Source organism: Vigna angularis, chromosome 1 (assembly GCF_016808095.1).
Source record: "Vigna angularis cultivar LongXiaoDou No.4 chromosome 1, ASM1680809v1, whole genome shotgun sequence".
In the NCBI taxonomy this organism is placed as follows: Eukaryota; Viridiplantae; Streptophyta; class Magnoliopsida; order Fabales; family Fabaceae; genus Vigna; species Vigna angularis.
Genome location: NC_068970.1, coordinates 64,826,628 through 64,843,862, shown reverse-complemented (window position 1 = coordinate 64,843,862; position 17,235 = coordinate 64,826,628). Strand labels below are relative to the sequence as shown.

General features: G+C 35.2%; 4 protein-coding genes across 6 annotated transcripts; 3 read left to right on the top strand and 1 right to left on the bottom strand.

The window, feature by feature from the left end:
* Nucleotides 1-2,232: 2,232 nt before the first annotated feature.
* Nucleotides 2,233-4,252, top strand: LOC108323413 (T-complex protein 1 subunit delta). The gene has a single exon (XM_017555861.2). The coding sequence runs from the start codon at nt 2,371-2,373 to the stop codon at nt 3,970-3,972; it is 1,602 nt and encodes a 533-aa protein (XP_017411350.1). The 5' UTR covers nt 2,233-2,370; the 3' UTR covers nt 3,973-4,252.
* Nucleotides 4,253-5,573: 1,321 nt separating this feature from the next.
* Nucleotides 5,574-8,284, bottom strand: LOC108323381 (pentatricopeptide repeat-containing protein At3g61520, mitochondrial). Its single transcript, XM_017555823.2, has one exon. It carries the CDS (start codon nt 8,172-8,174, stop codon nt 5,892-5,894), a length of 2,283 nt encoding a protein of 760 aa, XP_017411312.1. The 5' UTR covers nt 8,175-8,284; the 3' UTR covers nt 5,574-5,891.
* Nucleotides 8,285-10,431: 2,147 nt separating this feature from the next.
* LOC108323399 (uncharacterized) lies at nt 10,432-11,944 on the top strand. Its single transcript, XM_017555842.2, has 3 exons — nt 10,432-10,971; nt 11,065-11,250; nt 11,344-11,944. Exons 1-3 carry the CDS (start codon nt 10,546-10,548, stop codon nt 11,626-11,628), a joined length of 897 nt encoding a protein of 298 aa, XP_017411331.1. The 5' UTR covers nt 10,432-10,545; the 3' UTR covers nt 11,629-11,944.
* A 483-nt stretch (nt 11,945-12,427) lies between these two features.
* On the top strand, nt 12,428-17,004 carry LOC108323380 (nuclear poly(A) polymerase 1). 3 transcript variants are annotated; one of them, XM_017555821.2, is made up of 13 exons: nt 12,428-13,106; nt 13,187-13,264; nt 13,356-13,463; nt 13,716-13,778; nt 13,870-14,031; nt 14,129-14,242; nt 14,319-14,381; nt 14,493-14,822; nt 14,915-15,079; nt 15,164-15,536; nt 15,841-16,325; nt 16,530-16,600; nt 16,829-17,004. In XM_017555821.2, the coding sequence occupies exons 1-13, from the start codon at nt 12,984-12,986 to the stop codon at nt 16,863-16,865; spliced, it is 2,172 nt and encodes a 723-aa protein (XP_017411310.2). In that variant the 5' UTR covers nt 12,428-12,983; the 3' UTR covers nt 16,866-17,004. The 3 variants fall into 3 exon arrangements, with proteins under 3 accessions (XP_017411310.2, XP_017411311.2, XP_052727402.1); XM_017555822.2 differs by having other exon boundaries at nt 13,091-13,106; nt 13,350-13,463; nt 13,874-14,031; XM_052871442.1 differs by having other exon boundaries at nt 13,091-13,106; nt 13,350-13,463.
* Nucleotides 17,005-17,235: the final 231 nt, after the last annotated feature.

The window sequence follows — 17,235 nt, the reverse complement described above, 5'->3', positions numbered from 1 at the left end:
GTTCAATATATTTTTTATTAAATTAACTTATTTTATTATCTTGATAATTGATTTATTATTTAAAAATAATCAAATAAAAAATATAATTGTTCTGATTTTAAATTATCTTAGTCAATTACCATATATTTAAAGTATCATTCATTTTAAAACTTTGTTTGACATCCTTTTATTATAAAAACGATAATAATTAATGTAGTTAATCATTTAAGAAAAATCGTATTGTTAGTTCTTAACAATATGATTTGTTTTAATGAATAATGTATAAAAAAATAAAGAAAATAGATTACATTTAACATAAGAAGAAGTAAAGACAAAATTAAGACCTAAACTGAATGGCATTTATGCTATCAGCAAATAAAAATTGTCACTGATATAATTCAATTACATATATTGAATACATAATCTTTTTCATTTTTAATTGAAAAATTGAATACATAATCTTTTTCATTTTTCTTTTTAATTTTTACATCTAAACCAACTTTATACTAAGTCTTATAAATGTGTGCATTGACACAAAATTTGTAAAAAGATCTTAAAAACAGTGTGATGTTGTAAGACTTGCTCAAAGTGGTCGTATAAGATCTTATGAGAGGATCTTATGTCATCTATAATGTAAATGTTCATATGCAATTTTATTTTTAAAACATTTTTATTAGTTTTGTTGCACTGCAAAGGTCGTATACAATATGTAAGACTAGATTTTGATACTTCATGTCTTTTGAATTTCATTGTAATATATGTATAGGGTAAATATTGTTTGTGTCTTCGTATTTTAGTATAGTTCTATTGTTAATCAAAAGGAAAAAAAATGTATACAAGATTGAAAAGAATAAATATTTAAACGTAGTAAGAGTATAAAAAATATTTTTTATGATATAGTATTAAATTGAAAACAAAATACAAATACATGTATTGATAAATACGATAAAATCACAAAATTAAATTAAACTAAGTTGCGCAGTTGATTTGGTTTTGTTTGTTTTTTTTTTTCATGTTTGAATTGAACCACGTCTAATTTTCATGTTATATTCAATTATACTTTTAATAAATAAAAAATCAAACCAATCTACATAACAAATCTAAAGATTATAACATTTTTAATTGATATTCTGGCATTGATAGCAAATTTAAACATTAAGCTGACCTTTATTTTATATATGATTTATTAAGATGTTTTGGATCATTGAGAAATATAGGTTGAGGGGTGTTTGGAGTATATGTTTGTAGTAAGTTAGTAGTATTTAATATTATGATTAATATTGATTACTTTCAAGAGTGGTAACATGTGTGTGGTTAATGTTTTTTGGATGTATATATGAACTGATAGCCTATAAACTATAAAATTATCTATGTACCCTATGATTAAATGTTTAATTTGAACTATTAAGACAATATGCTACTGTGATGAGAATTAATGGTTGAGGATCAAAGAAAAATGTGATTGTATATGGGTGATGAGTTTAACTATATGAGAATTGGGATAAAAATATTGGATAATTATGTTATATAATTTGGAAATGAATGGTAAACTTTGGAAAAAGGATTTCAATGTGATAATTATATAAATTGTTCGGTGTGTAAGGAAAATTTTGAATAACTAAAATCACATTTAAAATTTTTATAATCTTTTATAAAATTATGTCATTCAATTAAATTTAATTAAAAACGACTTAACACAACACTTTTTTTCCTTCACCAACATAAATGACATCATTTATCTGGGAAGAAGAAATTAACATCTTAAAAAAATTACAGACCAAAGGAAACAAAAACCACAAGATTAATAAGCATATTTTAACATTATTTGTATCTATTAATCAGTGTACATATAATGAAATTATCAGTTTCTATTTTGTACTTCAAATACGATAACACTTTTAATTATAAAGCGAAAAAGTTTTCTCTTAGTTTTCATTTCTACACTACTCTTTCATTTTAATTTATTTTACAAAAAATATGATAAAAATATCAATAACTTGAAAGATTTATTGCAATAATTTTTTCTAACAATCGAATATTATTCCTGTCAATGGCTTTAAATTAAGATTTTTCTACTAAAAAGCAAAATTTTATTTATGTAGAAGAGAAAGACATCATATGTTACAATTTAAATTTTATTGAAAATCTTATAATATTTTGTATTTATTACGTATTAAATAAATTACAAATTATTTAGAAAAAGAAAAAGAAAATAGAAAATAGAAAACCCCTAGGCTTCGCTAGAAAAGAAAAAATCTAACCGCAAAACCCCACTCCCCAAAGTTACTCTGAAAGAACGCATCTTCAGTCTTTCTTTCTTCTTCCTCCCACACCCTATTTTTTCAAATCTAGGGTTTCCTCTGCATCTAGGGTTTCTCGCTCACATTCAAAATGGCGGCAATCGCAGCTCCCCAATACCGATCTTCCAAGACGGAGTCCTACGTCGACAACAAGCGCAAGGAAGACATTCGCCACGCCAACATCGTGGCCGCTCGTTCCGTCGCCAACGCTGTGCGCACCAGTCTCGGCCCCAAGGGTATGGACAAGATGATCTCCACCTCGTCAGACGAGGTTATCATTACCAACGACGGCGCCACCATCCTCAACAAGATGCAGGTCATCCAGCCCGCAGCCAAGATGCTCGTCGAGCTCTCCAAGTCGCAGGACTCCGCTGCCGGCGACGGCACTACCACGGTCGTTGTTATCGCCGGCGCCCTGCTCGAGCAGTGCCTCCTTCTACTCTCCCACGGCATTCACCCCACCGTCGTCTCCGACTCCCTCCACAAGGCCGCCGTAAAGGCAATGGATGTCCTCACCGCCATGGCTGTCCCCGTGGAGCTCTCAGACCGCGACTCGCTCGTGAAGTCCGCCAGCACCTCTCTCAACAGCAAGGTCGTGAGCCAGTACTCCACGCTTCTCGCGCCCCTCGCCGTCGACGCTGTTCTCTCCGTCGTTGATGCCGCCAAGCCCGACATGGTTGACCTCCGCGATGTCAAGATCGTGAAAAAGCTTGGCGGCACCGTGGACGACACGGAGCTTGTGAAAGGGCTCGTCTTCGACAAGAAGGTTAGCCACGCGGCGGGGGGACCCACCCGCATGGAGAACGCCAAGATCGCCGTCATCCAGTTCCAGATATCGCCACCGAAAACCGACATCGAACAGAGCATCGTGGTGAGTGATTACTCTCAGATGGATAGGATTTTGAAGGAAGAGCGTAGTTATATCCTTGGCATGATTAAGAAGATCAAGGCCACTGGTTGTAATGTGTTGTTGATTCAGAAGAGTATTTTGAGGGATGCTGTTACTGATTTGTCATTGCACTACCTTGCAAAAGCTAAGATTTTAGTGATTAAGGACGTGGAGAGGGATGAAATTGAGTTTATTACCAAGACCTTGAATTGCTTGCCCATTGCTAACATTGAACATTTCCGCGCTGAGAAGTTGGGTTATGCCGATCTTGTGGAAGAGGTTTCTCTTGGGGACGGGAAGATTGTGAAGATTAATGGTATTAAGGAGATGGGGAAGACCACTACGGTGCTCGTTCGTGGGTCTAATCAACTTGTGCTTGATGAGGCGGAGCGGAGTTTGCACGATGCTTTGTGTGTTGTTAGATGTTTGGTTGCCAAGAGGTTTCTAATTGCTGGCGGTGGGGCGCCAGAGATCGAGCTTTCGAGGCAGTTGGGTGCCTGGGCTAAGGTGTTGCATGGAATGGAGGGTTACTGTGTGAGGGCATTTGCTGAGGCACTGGAAGTTATTCCCTATACTCTTGCAGAAAATGCTGGTTTGAACCCCATTGCCATTGTTACTGAGCTGAGGAATCGCCATGCGCAAGGTGAGATAAATGCTGGAATCAATGTGAGGAAGGGTCAGATCACCAATATCTTGGAGGAGAATGTGGTGCAACCCCTGCTTGTGAGCACAAGTGCGATTACCTTGGCAACTGAGTGTGTGCGGATGATTTTGAAGATTGATGATATTGTAACTGTGCGGTAGAGTTGATTGAACAATGAGACATTTGGTTGGAGAGAAACAGATTCATCCATTATCTATTTTGTCTTTCGTGCTTCTATTTTATGTTGTTAGTTTATGTTCTTTCTAGTGACTTTTGGTTAAGGTGTTTTGACTTACATTAGTTGCTGCTGTTGTTTTACAATTTTGAATGTCCTTATGGATGCTTGCTCGAGTCATCCGATTCAGAAGCCTTTCTTAATGTGTGTGGGAGTTTAGTTGATAAATTTTGTCTGAATGTCAGTTTCGATTGTGTTCGTGCTTCTTTCCTTACCTTAGCCATACTTGTATATCTTGCGTCTGTATGTGGCTTTGAGAGATTGTTTGCTTATAGAAATACATCGTTTTAATATCTTGTAATTTTGTGGAATACGTATACTTAGGCTATTATAGAAAGTATTCCAGAACTTGTCATTTTTCTTGAATTCATGAAATATCATTGTTATATTTGAAATTTTAATTATCTGATGACGCGTTGGAATCTGAATGTCTATGACTTGGAGAATCCATTAGTTGCTGAGTTATCTCCAAGTGATTTTGAATTTTTGCTGTTAATCTCACTGCAAATATTGTATTTAGTATGTAAATTGAGATATACCTGCTACTGTTTCATGTTATGCATATGGCCTGTTGCTACCAAATAGATTTGTGTCTTTAACGTGGATTTATTTTTTAGTGTCGCACGTGGATTTGTGCACTTTCCTAACATGCTGTTGGCTTTTATTCTCTTGAACCTTCTAGTCTAAAACTGTATTTAAATGAAATACGAGGAAAATCACTTATCCCATACGCAAGAGGCAAACCATCAGCAATGTATCAATGGTTGTGCTGACACTTCTCGCAGTAAGTGTAGAACGTGATAGTTTTATGAATTTCAAGAGCTGTATCAGCTTCTCTATTATTTGATCCCTTCTGCTTTACGGAACTTTTTTTTTCTTTGCTTACGTCGCATGAGATTAGGCTGGGATAAAACAACATATACAATTTTTAAAAAAAATGAGAAATTGTATTAGTAAATACATGGTTTACAATTTATAGTTCATCGATAGTAATTAATTGTTAAATATATAAATATATGATATATCAAATATGAAATGATATAATTAAATAGAAAATTGTGTTCTATAAGATAACAATTCGTTTAGGAACTATGTTTTTATGTCTTGAAAATTCTTTTTTTATTAAATAATAATAGAAGAGTTAAACATTCTTTTAAAGGTAAAAAGATACCAATTCAAACCAATCTTCTGGAATCGTTATGTATCAGTATTGTTATGATTTGGTATTTTCCATTGATGGCTAACAAATTGTGTGCACAACTCCACAAATTCAGAATGGTTTGGCATCTTTCGTTGATGGTTTACGACTGGCTACATAATTCCAGAGTTTTAGATTGTTTTTGCATAATTCATTGATGGTTAACAAATGTTTTGTCATATGTCAGCAAGAATCAGGGCTGCCATGGCAGAAAATATGAAGGTTTGGAAAACTGCAACAAATTCAGAGCAACCTTTTTTAATACATCATGTTTGGACAGAATGACAACGCTGGAAAACCCAAATCCCTGGAAAATGGGTCACAGAAGAATGAATGAATGAATTGAATTGACTTTATAATTGCATACAGGCAAATAACTTATCTTACAGCTACCTTAAAATTCAAGATTGAAAAAAAAAATGTTCTCATTGAAAGTTGACGATGAAAGTGATAGCAACATCTTTTGACCTTAACCTTTGGCCTTGAGCCTGATAAGTTTGTGTTTGAATACCAAACCTTCATATCTTCATTAAATCGGCGAATTAAATTACGAGTGTCAAGTGACCCTATGAGCTTCGCGGTGTTAAAAAATTGAGCTCACAGAAAACAATCCTGTAAAGCTTTGACACCTAAAACCCTTGCATTGACTAAAGCATACAATTTGAAGTTGGCGATGATGCAGAAGATGAGACCGGATACCCTTCAACAAAACATTTCAGTTTTTCTATTTCACCAACCGCATCAAACCATTCAGTAAGAATCTCCATGGTTATATAATCAGGACTGCATGCGTCTTCAATCATTCTGTCCATAAGTTCAAATGCTTTTTGCAACATTTTCTTATCCCGAACTCCCTTGAAAATAGCATTATAAGTTGTTGTATTGGGTCGAACTCCCTTTATTTTCATGTCATCCATCAAAGAAACAGCCCTTTCTACATTTCTATTCTTGCACAGAGCATCTATTAAGATATTGTAAATCACAGTGTTCGGAGGAATCTTAGATTTGGAACACATTTCCTCAAATGTTTTCACAGCCTCATCAACATTCTCCTTTAAACAATATGCATGTATAATTGCTCCATACGTCACAACAGAAGGCTCAAGACCCTCTTTGATCATCCTTTTCATCACCTTACTGGCAGTTGCAAAATCTCCAATTTTACCAAGGTAGGAAATCAAAGTGTTATAGGTTACAACATCAGGCTTAACCCCAGTTTCTTCCATTTCATTAAGCATTTCATAAACTCTTTCCAGCTTCTTCTTCTTACAGAATCCACTGATGAGGACATTATAGCAGCGTACGTCAAGACCATACCCAGCCCGCTTCAACCTTGACACAACTACACTGGCATCATCCATCCTTCCAGCGATGCTTAAACCATTTATTAAACTATAGTAAACAATTGCATCTGGAGAGCACCCAGAACTCAACATTTCATCGAAATATTGCATGGCTTTATCAATATTATTCACACCACAGAAGGCAGATATCAGCGCAGTATAAGTACCAGCGTTTCCCTGCAACCCCTTTCCTTTCATCTCATTGAAAAACACAACTGCGTCGTGGACCTTTCCATGTTTGCACAAACCATTAACCAATGTATTGAGGGTGACCACACTTGGTTGAACTCCTTCCTCAATCATCTGACTGTATAACCTGCGAGCCTTACCAATGTTACCAGCTTTACAGAACCCGTCAATCAAACAATTATATGTAATTGCATTTGGCCTACTTTGCTTCGTTGTTTTCATCTTTTCCAACAAACTCAAACCATGCTCCTCTCTACCAACTTTACAAAGTCCATCAATCAAAGTATTAAACAAGACCACATCAGGCTCAACATCAAACCTATCATTACCTTCTCCTTTGCCGCTCAACTTATCAAATACCTCCAGTGCCTCATCAATCCTCCTAGCTTTGCACAAATGATTAACAAGAATCCCAAAGGTCACAACACTGGGCTTTATCCCCATCTCTTCCATTTCTGCCATCAGTTTATTCATCCGCTGAAGGTCCCTCTCCCTTCCCAACCCAGTTAACAGAGCATTGCAAGACGCAGCTTTAACCGCAACTGCACCACCCAATCTCATCACAACATGCAAAAGATCCCACGCCACACCATTCTTCCGGTGCCGGCACATCTTCGTTATCATTTGGGTAAGCTTAAACGCATCAGGGAAAACTCCATGCTCACACAGCTTGGTAACCAACCCCACAATTTCATTATCAGCAAAGCTTCTTCCATGGCGCTCCTGCTTCCCCAACACCCCAAAAACAACTTCCCCCGTGAAATCATCGGGAGGAAAATCAGAATCCCGTTCAAGCATTTCGTCAATCACCTGGAGGGCATCATCAATGCAACCCGATTTAAACAACCCCTTTAGCAATTCGTTGCAAATTCCGGAACTTTTGGAACAAGGGTCGAGCTCCTTGAACAGAAGAAGCGAATCGTCCACCATTTGGGCCTCCCCTAGGCACTTCAAAAGGAGGAAAGCAGATCTGGAAGTGAGAGCAATGTTATCACCATTGGATTTTCGGTAACTATGAAGCATGAGAAGCTCTTTCTGCGAATTAGGGTGCTGCGTAGCGAGTTCAAGAGCGCCTTCGAACACACAAGAGAGGGCTTGGTGGTGCTCTGTTCTGCTTCTGAGGTAATTGATAAAATCGAGGGCTTTGGGAATGGAGTTTAAGCGGAGAGTGACAAGGAGGAGATGGTCTGAAGCTTCGAAGATAAAGGGACGAAGTTTATCGTAGTCCCAATGATTGGCCGGGTTTTGAAGATGTTCCACAAGTTGGGTCACCGTCAATTCCTGGTCTTTTCGCGAAGGAGAGGGTGAATCGCTGTGGCATCGCCGCAGAGACAAAAACGTGGACGGAAGCAGCCGGTGGATGCGGCGGAGATGGAGGAGCTTTGATTGCACCAACATTGTTTGGAAATATTACGGCGCCGGCGGCGGAACGCGGAGGAGTCTAGTTTATCTGCTTCCAATCATGGATGACAGCAGACACAGTTAACAAAAGTAAATAACAATTTAGAATATATAATTATCATTTAGCGTCTATTTATTTTAGTTTTAATTAAAAACAATCAATTTCTTTAGTTCTTAATTTTTATAAAAACTTTCAATTTTTTCCTTTTAGAAAAAACTAAAAATTCTTTATTTAAATTTTAAAAAATAAATTTAGAAAAGACAGTTAAATTTAAAAAAGTCACTTGAAAGATAAAATTGAAGAAAAAAAATATAAACACCAAAAAATAATATTCTTTATATAATGATATAAATAATAAATTGTTTTTTATTAATATATATTTGAGATTAATTTTTTATTTTGTTTTACAAGAGATAAATATTAAGTCAAAAAATTGAAAATACTTAATATTTTGTTTTCTAATAGGATTGACGATGAATTGATGATGAACACAAATCACTGAGGTTATAAGTTATTATTAGTGTTGTTGATTTAAAATTATTAACTATTAGATGAGAAAGATGCTGCATGTTGTGAATATTTAATTTTTAATTTTAATTTTGATTGTATTTATATACTATAACATCTTTATATACATACTTGTATTTCTCAGTTTCACTTCCAAAATGATGGACACATACTTATTATTGACATTCAAGACAAAACATGTTATATATATAATGTTCAAAAACTTGTTAAATTTTATTGTTGTTTTTAAAGGACTTTGGAGTAATATATTCAATATGTTTTATATTGGATGAATAATTTATGGATATGCATAAATAAGTAGTTTATTTAATTTGATGGACTCTAAGTTTATTTACTTTTTAGGTAATTATATAGTTAACTATATAATTCTTAAATATGTAAATATTTTAATATGGTTAAATGAAGAAGAAATATATGTCATTTATAATAATAATAACAACAACAATATAGACAGTAACAGATTTAATCAATTTTTGGAATTGTGTTTCATCTCCATTTTTGCCTTCTTTTCTGATTTTAAATCTGAAATTGTAAATTGAAAGCAAATATTTTCCATGGGTGTGAATTTTAGGCTCAAAGAAGGAACTTTTACACTATTAGGATTTGTTCATAGCCCTTAGATATGACTTTGTAAAAAAAAATAGACGTTCAAGTTTGCTTTATTATTATTATTATTTAATATCCTATTAATGTATAATAAAGAATTTTCCTTTTCTAATTTTAAAAATAGGGTTTGAATTAGTTAAAAAGTTAAGGTTAAAGTTAGTTTAAAATTAGTAAAATATGTATTTCCTCTTTTGCATATCAATACTAGATTCACGGCTTAAATCCAAAACAATTTTCCTTAATTTTTAAAGAACAATAATTCCGATCTAATAATATAAAATAATTTATTCAAAAGAGTATAAAATAAATTTCAGGATCTGTGTTTTATCAGGCATGGTCGGTGCGGGCCCCACAAGCGCACGCGAATCATATGATCAGTGGAATTGGCCTTTTCTTTTTAATGGTCCAATGTATGCAAGACATTGATATTTTTAAAACCAGTTTATGAAATTAAATGATAACTAAATTCATAATCAATTGATCTCATTAGTACAATAATTTAATTTACATAATTTAAATGTTTATTAATTGTGAAATTCAAGATTAATATTTTATTTAAGAGATTTGACTTTAATTTTTTCACACCAACCCGATATCGGAATAAAATAAAGAAAAATATAGCCGCGCGTTGATCTTAAACTCGATCATCACTATCATCCCGGACCACCGACACACCAACAAAATAATAATAATAATAATAATAATAATAAATAAATAAATAAATGTAAAAGATTGCAGTATATAACTATTTACTTATTTTTCCATATAATTTTTTTACATAAGCATGAATTGAATTCAACTTCCCCGCGGAACCTACAAATTATATGATTATGCGTTATTGTTCGGTGACAACTGTAACTGAGCTGTCGGGGGACATTACATTACTGTTTTTCACACTCCAAATCCTAATAACCAAACAAACACGACCTAACAATTAATAAAACAAATAATACTACACAGACAAATTTTTATATTTATTTAATATTATTATTTCTTTATTTTCTCTTTAACCTAAACCATGCTTTTCCTTAGCGTTAACATTAGTCAAGGCACATTTGTGATTTCTTAATTATTAATAATATTAATAATGTAATTCAGCAATCACTATCTACTACTTCCTTCCCATTAACTCATATATGATTGTTGGGTCCTCTCATAATCGATCCATCGCAAAAACCAGACAGAAACACATCAAAAGAACAGCATCAACGTTGTTTTGTTAGATTGGTTAGGATGCATCATGCGAAGACAGACTCCGAGGTGACAAGCCTGGACGCGTCTTCCACCACCAGGTCTCCACGTCGAGCGGTGTACTACGTGCAGAGCCCTTCCCACGATGGAGAGAAAACCACCACGTCCTTGCATTCGACGCCGGTGCTCAGCCCCATGGGTTCTCCTCCTCACTCTCACTCCTCCTCCAGCCGTTTCTCCGGCTCCCGCAAGATCAACAACCACCACCGCAACCACAAGCTACCCTGGAACAAGGACATCGACGTCATCGAAGAGGAGGGTCTTCTCCAAAACGAAGATCGCCATCGCGCTCTCTCTCGCCGATACTATTTCCTCGCCTTTGTTCTCGGTTTCTTCCTTCTCTTCTCTCTCTTCTCTCTCATCCTATGGGGCGCCAGCAGACCCATGAAGCCCAATGTCCTCATCAAGGTTAGCTTACTTCGCAATTCTTCATCTTTTTTCTTTTTCCGAAATGGGTTTTCGTCTGTTCTTAATTTTACCTTCTGGGTGGTTGTTTCGCAGAGCATAAAATTCGACCATCTCAGAGTTCAAGCTGGTTCGGATTCCACCGGCGTGGCCACTGACATGATCACGTTGAACTCCACCGTCAAATTCACTTATCGCAACACTGGAACATTCTTCGGGGTCCATGTCACATCCACTCCTCTGGATCTGTCCTTTTCAGAAATCGTGATTGCCACAGGAAATGTAAGATTCATCACATTAACTTTATTATGCAGATTAATCTGTCAGCGTGATTTGTCAAGAAACGAATATGATCGGTTTGAGTTGGTTATGCAGTTGAAGAAGTTTTATCAGTCAAGAAAGAGTCAGAGACTGGTGAGTGTGTCAGTGATGGGGAACAAGATTCCTCTGTATGGAAGTGGTGCAAGCTTGAGTAGCTCAACGGGTGTGCCTACGGTGGCTGTGCCATTGAGATTGAGCTTCGTGATTCGATCCAGAGCATACGTTCTTGGGAGATTGGTGAAGCCAAAGTACTACAAGAGGGTTGAATGTTCCATCAATTTGGATCCCAAGAAGATCAATGTTTCGCTTTCTCTCAAGCATTCTTGCACCTATGATTGATTGAGTGGGAATTGAGCAAAGAAGAAGCAGCACATGGCAAAGAGAATAGAAAATTAAAATAAAAAGAATGATTCGTTGGTTTTTTCTGGTTGAGGAAAGTAATGTGGATACAGCTCACAGGGCAGGATCAGAATGACGTGTTCTTTTGGACTCTTTTTGGCTGCCATTGATGAATACGGAAGATAATTAAATTCTTTTTTTCAAATATTTTGTCCCATGTAAAAGTAAAACCTTCTGTACTAATAATGTCGTAGTTTCGTTTTTTCAGGTAATTATAGCGTAATTATAGCCGCCGAGAAATTTTACCCTTTTTTAACTCATAATTGCTCTGTCTGAGATCTATTAGCTAAGTTCCATAACCGCCACAGATTTATTAAACTGCTACGTAAAATGATTGAATAAATAAAAGCATATAAAATATTCTATAAATTATGATTTAGTAAAGTTAATGGGAAAAAAAGAATCTTGCAAAGCAAATATTTGGATTTTATTACATACCCTTAGATTGTACTAAAAAATATCACATTACACGTGCCAAATATTTTTAATTAGTGCTAATCAGAAGTCATAAAAGCACTGCTAGAACTTAGAAATAGTAGTAATTAATAAACATATTCATAATGATGATATACAGAACTGTTTTATTAGTAACAAAATTGATTTTAAAATGATAGAAATATTGTTTTGATTTTCTTTTTTAAATTTAACAAGTTAAATTAAATCCTTTGAGAGACATGAAATGGAATGTAAATTAAGAAATAATGGGTGAAATCCATTATTTTGGTCTTTAATTTTTGAAATATAGAGGAGAGTGGAAAACACTCTGCATCTTCTATAGCAAAGGTTGCATTTTTATTTGTCACCACACTTTCTCTCTTAATATCTGAAACTGTGGTCGCTTTCTTGGATTAGAAGATTTGGCAGGTGCAGAGATCAACCACGACTCAGCTTCTACATCCATACCCTTAAAACTTCACCCTTCTGATTTCATCTTCAACAGTTTCTTATGATTTTGTTGCTTAGGTTCTCGCTTATGATTTCAGTTTGAGAACCCCACAGCAGGTTGTACTCTATTTTTGTATTGATTTTGAGAAGGAACTTGTGCTGGCTGCCTCTGTAATTATTATAGCTTTAAATTGTTCACCCCTGTTTCTGTACAATCAACTACTATCTGCACAATATTGATACAGTATTTGTTTTTGTTATTCTTCTCGTTTTGTCTGGTTTTGTCGGGAAAAGAAACACCGTAAAATATTATGAATATCTGTAAACTGTCACGGCTCCACTATCATTGAAAGAAAGTATTATTATTGTAATCTTTATAAATAAATAAAGTATTGTATAAAATAGTCTAGATGGGAAGCCCTGGATTCGGCAATCAAAATAATGGGCAGCAGCAACGGTTAGGCATAACAGAGCCCATCTCATTGGGTGGACCCACTGAATATGATCTGATCAAGACACGTGAACTTGAGAAGGTTCGGATTATTGTGATTTTTTAAAAGTTTTGAGCTTTTAAAATCGTTACTGTTCTGAATATGGATTTCTGGATGTTCAGCATTTGCAAGATGCTGGCTTGTATGAGAATCATCAGGAGGCAGTTAGTAGGGAAGAAGTACTTGGCAGGCTAGACCAGGTTGAATTTATTTTTGAATTGCACTTTTCAATCTGTGCTGTGTGATCCCATAACAGGGAAACTGATGATGTGCTATTTTGATAAGTTATAGATTGTGAAAATTTGGGTCAAAACCGTAAGTCGTGCAAAGGGGCTAAATGAACAACTTGTGCAAGAGGCAAATGCCAATATTTTCACTTTTGGCTCGTATCGACTTGGGGTATGAGGCTGCTTTATCTTCCAAATCTTTCCTTTTTGCATGCACACTCATGCTGGTGTAGTTTTGTCATATTTTCATTGTGCAGTTCATGCAATATTTGAACATCTATAAACCAGGATTGTGTTGTCTTGTTCCTGCAGATTAATTGTGTTGTATTTGTATCTTATTCTATGCCATTTACTCACTGCCGATCGTTTTTATATATATATATATATATATATATATATATATATATATATATTATTTTACCAGGTACATGGTCCTGGAGCAGATGTAGACGTTCTTTGTGTGGGGCCAAGATATGCATCAAGAGATGTACGATAATTTGTACCAGTTTTTTGTTTAAGTATTTTTTTTTTCAGGCTATATCTTCCACTGGCTAAACTGTTATTTGAATTGGCCTTAGGAAGATTTCTTTGGCGAGCTGCATAAGATGCTATCCGAGATGCCAGAAGTAACAGAGTTGCACCCTGTGCCTGATGCTCATGTACCAGTGATGGGGCTCAAGTTCAATGGCGTTTCAATAGATCTTCTTTATGCAAAATTATCTTTGTGGGTCATTCCTGAAGTAAGTGATTAAGCAAGATTAATAGGTTGAAGCTGTTTAACATCTCTTTTTACATATTCATTGATTCTCAGTAAACTGGCTGCTGTTTGTGGGACAGAACTTAGATATATCACAGGAGTCAATATTACAAAATGCAGATGAGCAAACTGTCCGCAGTCTTAATGGTTGTAGAGTGACCGATCAAGTCTTGCGTTTGGTTCCAAATATTCAGGTGGTGCATATAAATTTTAAAGAATATTTATTTTGTGGCTTCCCAATCATTGATTGTTTTTGTTTCTGAAGTGCAGAATTTTCGAACAACATTGAAGTGCATGAAGTTTTGGGCAAAGCATCGTGGTGTTTATTCGAATGTGTGACAGAGATCTTACTCTAGTTTACTTGTTTGGTGTTCTTTATCTGTTTTGGCTCCAACTTCTTGACTGTTATTGCTAATGTTTCACAACTACATAATGGGCATGCAGGTTACAGGTTTTCTTGGTGGTATAAACTGGGCGTTGCTTGTTGCACGAATATGCCAGTTATTTCCAAATGCACTGCCGAATATGTTAGTGTCTCGATTCTTCAGAGTATATACAAAGTGGCGTTGGCCAAATCCAGTAATGCTTTGTGGTATTGAAGAGGGATCACTTGGACTTCAAGTTTGGGATCCCAGAAGATATCCCAAAGATAGATCTCATCTAATGCCAATAATTACTCCTTCTTATCCTTGCATGAATTCTAGCTACAATGTGTCGTCAAGTACATTGCGTATTATGATGAAAGAATTTCAGAGGGGAAATGAAATATGTGAGGTATTGGTAACAGTGAGCCATGCATGGTGTTTGCATTTGACAATTTAAGATATTTGAGTTGCTTAATTTCATGTCTCTGATATTTGTATCAGGCTATGGAGGCTAAGAAGGCCGATTGGGACACTCTTTTTGAGCCTTTTCCCTTCTTTGAGGCTTATAAGAATTATTTGCAGATAGAGATATCAGCCGAGAGTGGTGACGATCTTAGAAAATGGAAAGGGTGGGTTGAGTCTCGCCTGCGCCAGTTGACATTGAAAGTATGAATCTGTTCAACGTAGAATTTTTTTCTCAGATCTCTATGTTTCCTTGTAACATAATTTAAGTGTTGTCTAAACATGTAGGTGGAGAGGCACACCTATGGCATGCTTCAGTGTCATCCACATCCTGGTGAGTATCCTGACAAATCCAGACCTTTCCACTACTCCTACTTCACGGGACTGCAACGTATGCAAGGTGTTCCTGTCAGTGGTGCTGATGTTTCACAGTTTGATATAAGACTGAGTGTTGAAGAATTTAAGCATTCTGTCAACATGTACACTCTATGGAAACCTGGAATGGATATCCATGTCTTTCATGTGAAACGTCGTAGTATACCAACCTTCGTATTTCCTGGTGGCCTTCGACCTTCACACCCATCTAAACTAGCTTGGGAGAGTAAGCGGGGTTCAGAATTAAGTATTTCTGGCCATGCTCCACCACAACACTCTCAAGAAGGTAAAGTGGTTGTGGTTACGTTATTGTTGTCCAAATTGTTAGAATTCCAAGAATGAATCTAAGTTTCACATTGTAAAAATGAAAAACTAGAATATCATATAAGATTGAAGATCCATTAATTTATTGTGTTAAGGTTTTTGGTTAAGAGGATATGAATCCTTACTTGATTGGACACAGGTCTCATCGATTTTGTCAAGTATATCTCCTCTTCAATAGACCCAACAAAAACCATATAAGTCGAACATTCCAAATCATTTTTCATTTAATGTAGAACTTAAATTCATACATGAATTATTTTCAACAGGAGCCAACCATGGCAGGAAGAGAAAACTAGCTGAAGATAGTGCGCATAGCTTGAGAAATTCCAAGTCTCTTGCATCTTTGTCTCCCTCCACGAGGGAAGTTCATCCTGTTGTCATTGCTAGTTGTTGCTATGAGAAATGTAATGACTCGGAAATCATTAGTACCAGTGAAGAACAGAGTGAGAAACCTGATTTGGAATCTACAAGGGAATGTCACGGGGATTGGGATGCCAATGGATCGTCTACTTCACAAGATGCTGAAAAGCTAGCTATTGAGAAGATTATGTGTGGTCCAAATGATGCATACCGTGTCTTTTCAGAGGAATCCGATGAGCTTGAGTACAGAAATCAAGTCAAAGATTTTGGTGAGAATATGAAAAACAGCAGCAACTTAGACTCTTCAAACTCACAGGAACCAATTATTCCTCAGAAGGGCACTGCTTCTGCAACTTGTTTAAACTCAAACGGTGGTTCAGAAGACCTCGAGGTTAACTTTTCATATATCACAAATATAAAACATTTGCAATCTTGTGTAACAATCATGGATCATACACGATGATATTAGAAATGTTAAGAAATTGACCATAAGTAAATGATGAAATTATCTGATGTCCATGTAGATTTATCATTTAGACTATATTGTTAATTCAGACTCTTCTGATATAATATACGTGTCATTTTTTTCACTAAGCCGGCGGAGCTGACGGTGCCATTATTTAGTGGGATCACTGCACCTGTGCCACAGCGGAAGCCCCTTATCAGGTAAAAATTGTTTTTGTCAGATTGTCATGTTTTGTTTGGTTTATACATCCTTGTAATCGAACTAAGTTGTAATGGAGATATGTCATGTTATGAAATTCTCCAAAATATAATTTTAAATTGTGGATAAGCTAATTTTAATAATTTTTTGTTATTGTTTCCTAAACATGAGAAGTTTTTCTAAGCTGTGTCAAGTTTAGCTGGTTAACCATCCATTCTTGTTATTCACAGGTTGAAGTTCACCTCCTTAGGAAAAGCTGCTGATTGAAGTGCTGACACACTTGAATTTGAATTTTCTCTGAATATTTAGTGTTATTATTTTGTGGTTTTGAAATGTACTAATACACAAGAATTTTGATGTTTTAAAAAATATTTAAAAACCTTTTTAATATATTAATATTAATATATTCTTTCGGTACCAATTGTAAAAAGGTTCAATATATATATATATATATATATATATATATATATATATATATATATATATATATATATATATCTTTAAATTGATAAGATATTATCATCAAATTTTTACAAATTTACTTTTTAGTACCATTAAAAAAAACTTCTATATATAAATCTATGTCTTTTTATTTTACGTGAAATCTGTTTGTATCTTAACAAATATTATTATGTAT

Excerpts from the sequence above, each read along its gene's own strand:
- LOC108323413 (XM_017555861.2), top strand. The coding sequence starts at position 2,371 with ATGGCGGCAATCGCAGCTCCCCAATACCGATCTTCCAAGACGGAGTCC.
- LOC108323381 (XM_017555823.2), bottom strand. The coding sequence starts at position 8,174 with ATGTTGGTGCAATCAAAGCTCCTCCATCTCCGCCGCATCCACCGGCTG.
- LOC108323399 (XM_017555842.2), top strand. The coding sequence starts at position 10,546 with ATGCATCATGCGAAGACAGACTCCGAGGTGACAAGCCTGGACGCGTCT. Across the intron at positions 10,972-11,064 it reads AGCCCAATGTCCTCATCAAG|AGCATAAAATTCGACCATCT; the intron begins GTTAGCTTACTT and ends GTTGTTTCGCAG. Across the intron at positions 11,251-11,343 it reads TCGTGATTGCCACAGGAAAT|TTGAAGAAGTTTTATCAGTC; the intron begins GTAAGATTCATC and ends TTGGTTATGCAG.
- LOC108323380 (XM_017555821.2), top strand. The coding sequence starts at position 12,984 with ATGGGAAGCCCTGGATTCGGCAATCAAAATAATGGGCAGCAGCAACGG. Across the intron at positions 13,107-13,186 it reads AGACACGTGAACTTGAGAAG|CATTTGCAAGATGCTGGCTT; the intron begins GTTCGGATTATT and ends CTGGATGTTCAG. Across the intron at positions 16,601-16,828 it reads CAGCGGAAGCCCCTTATCAG|GTTGAAGTTCACCTCCTTAG; the intron begins GTAAAAATTGTT and ends TGTTATTCACAG.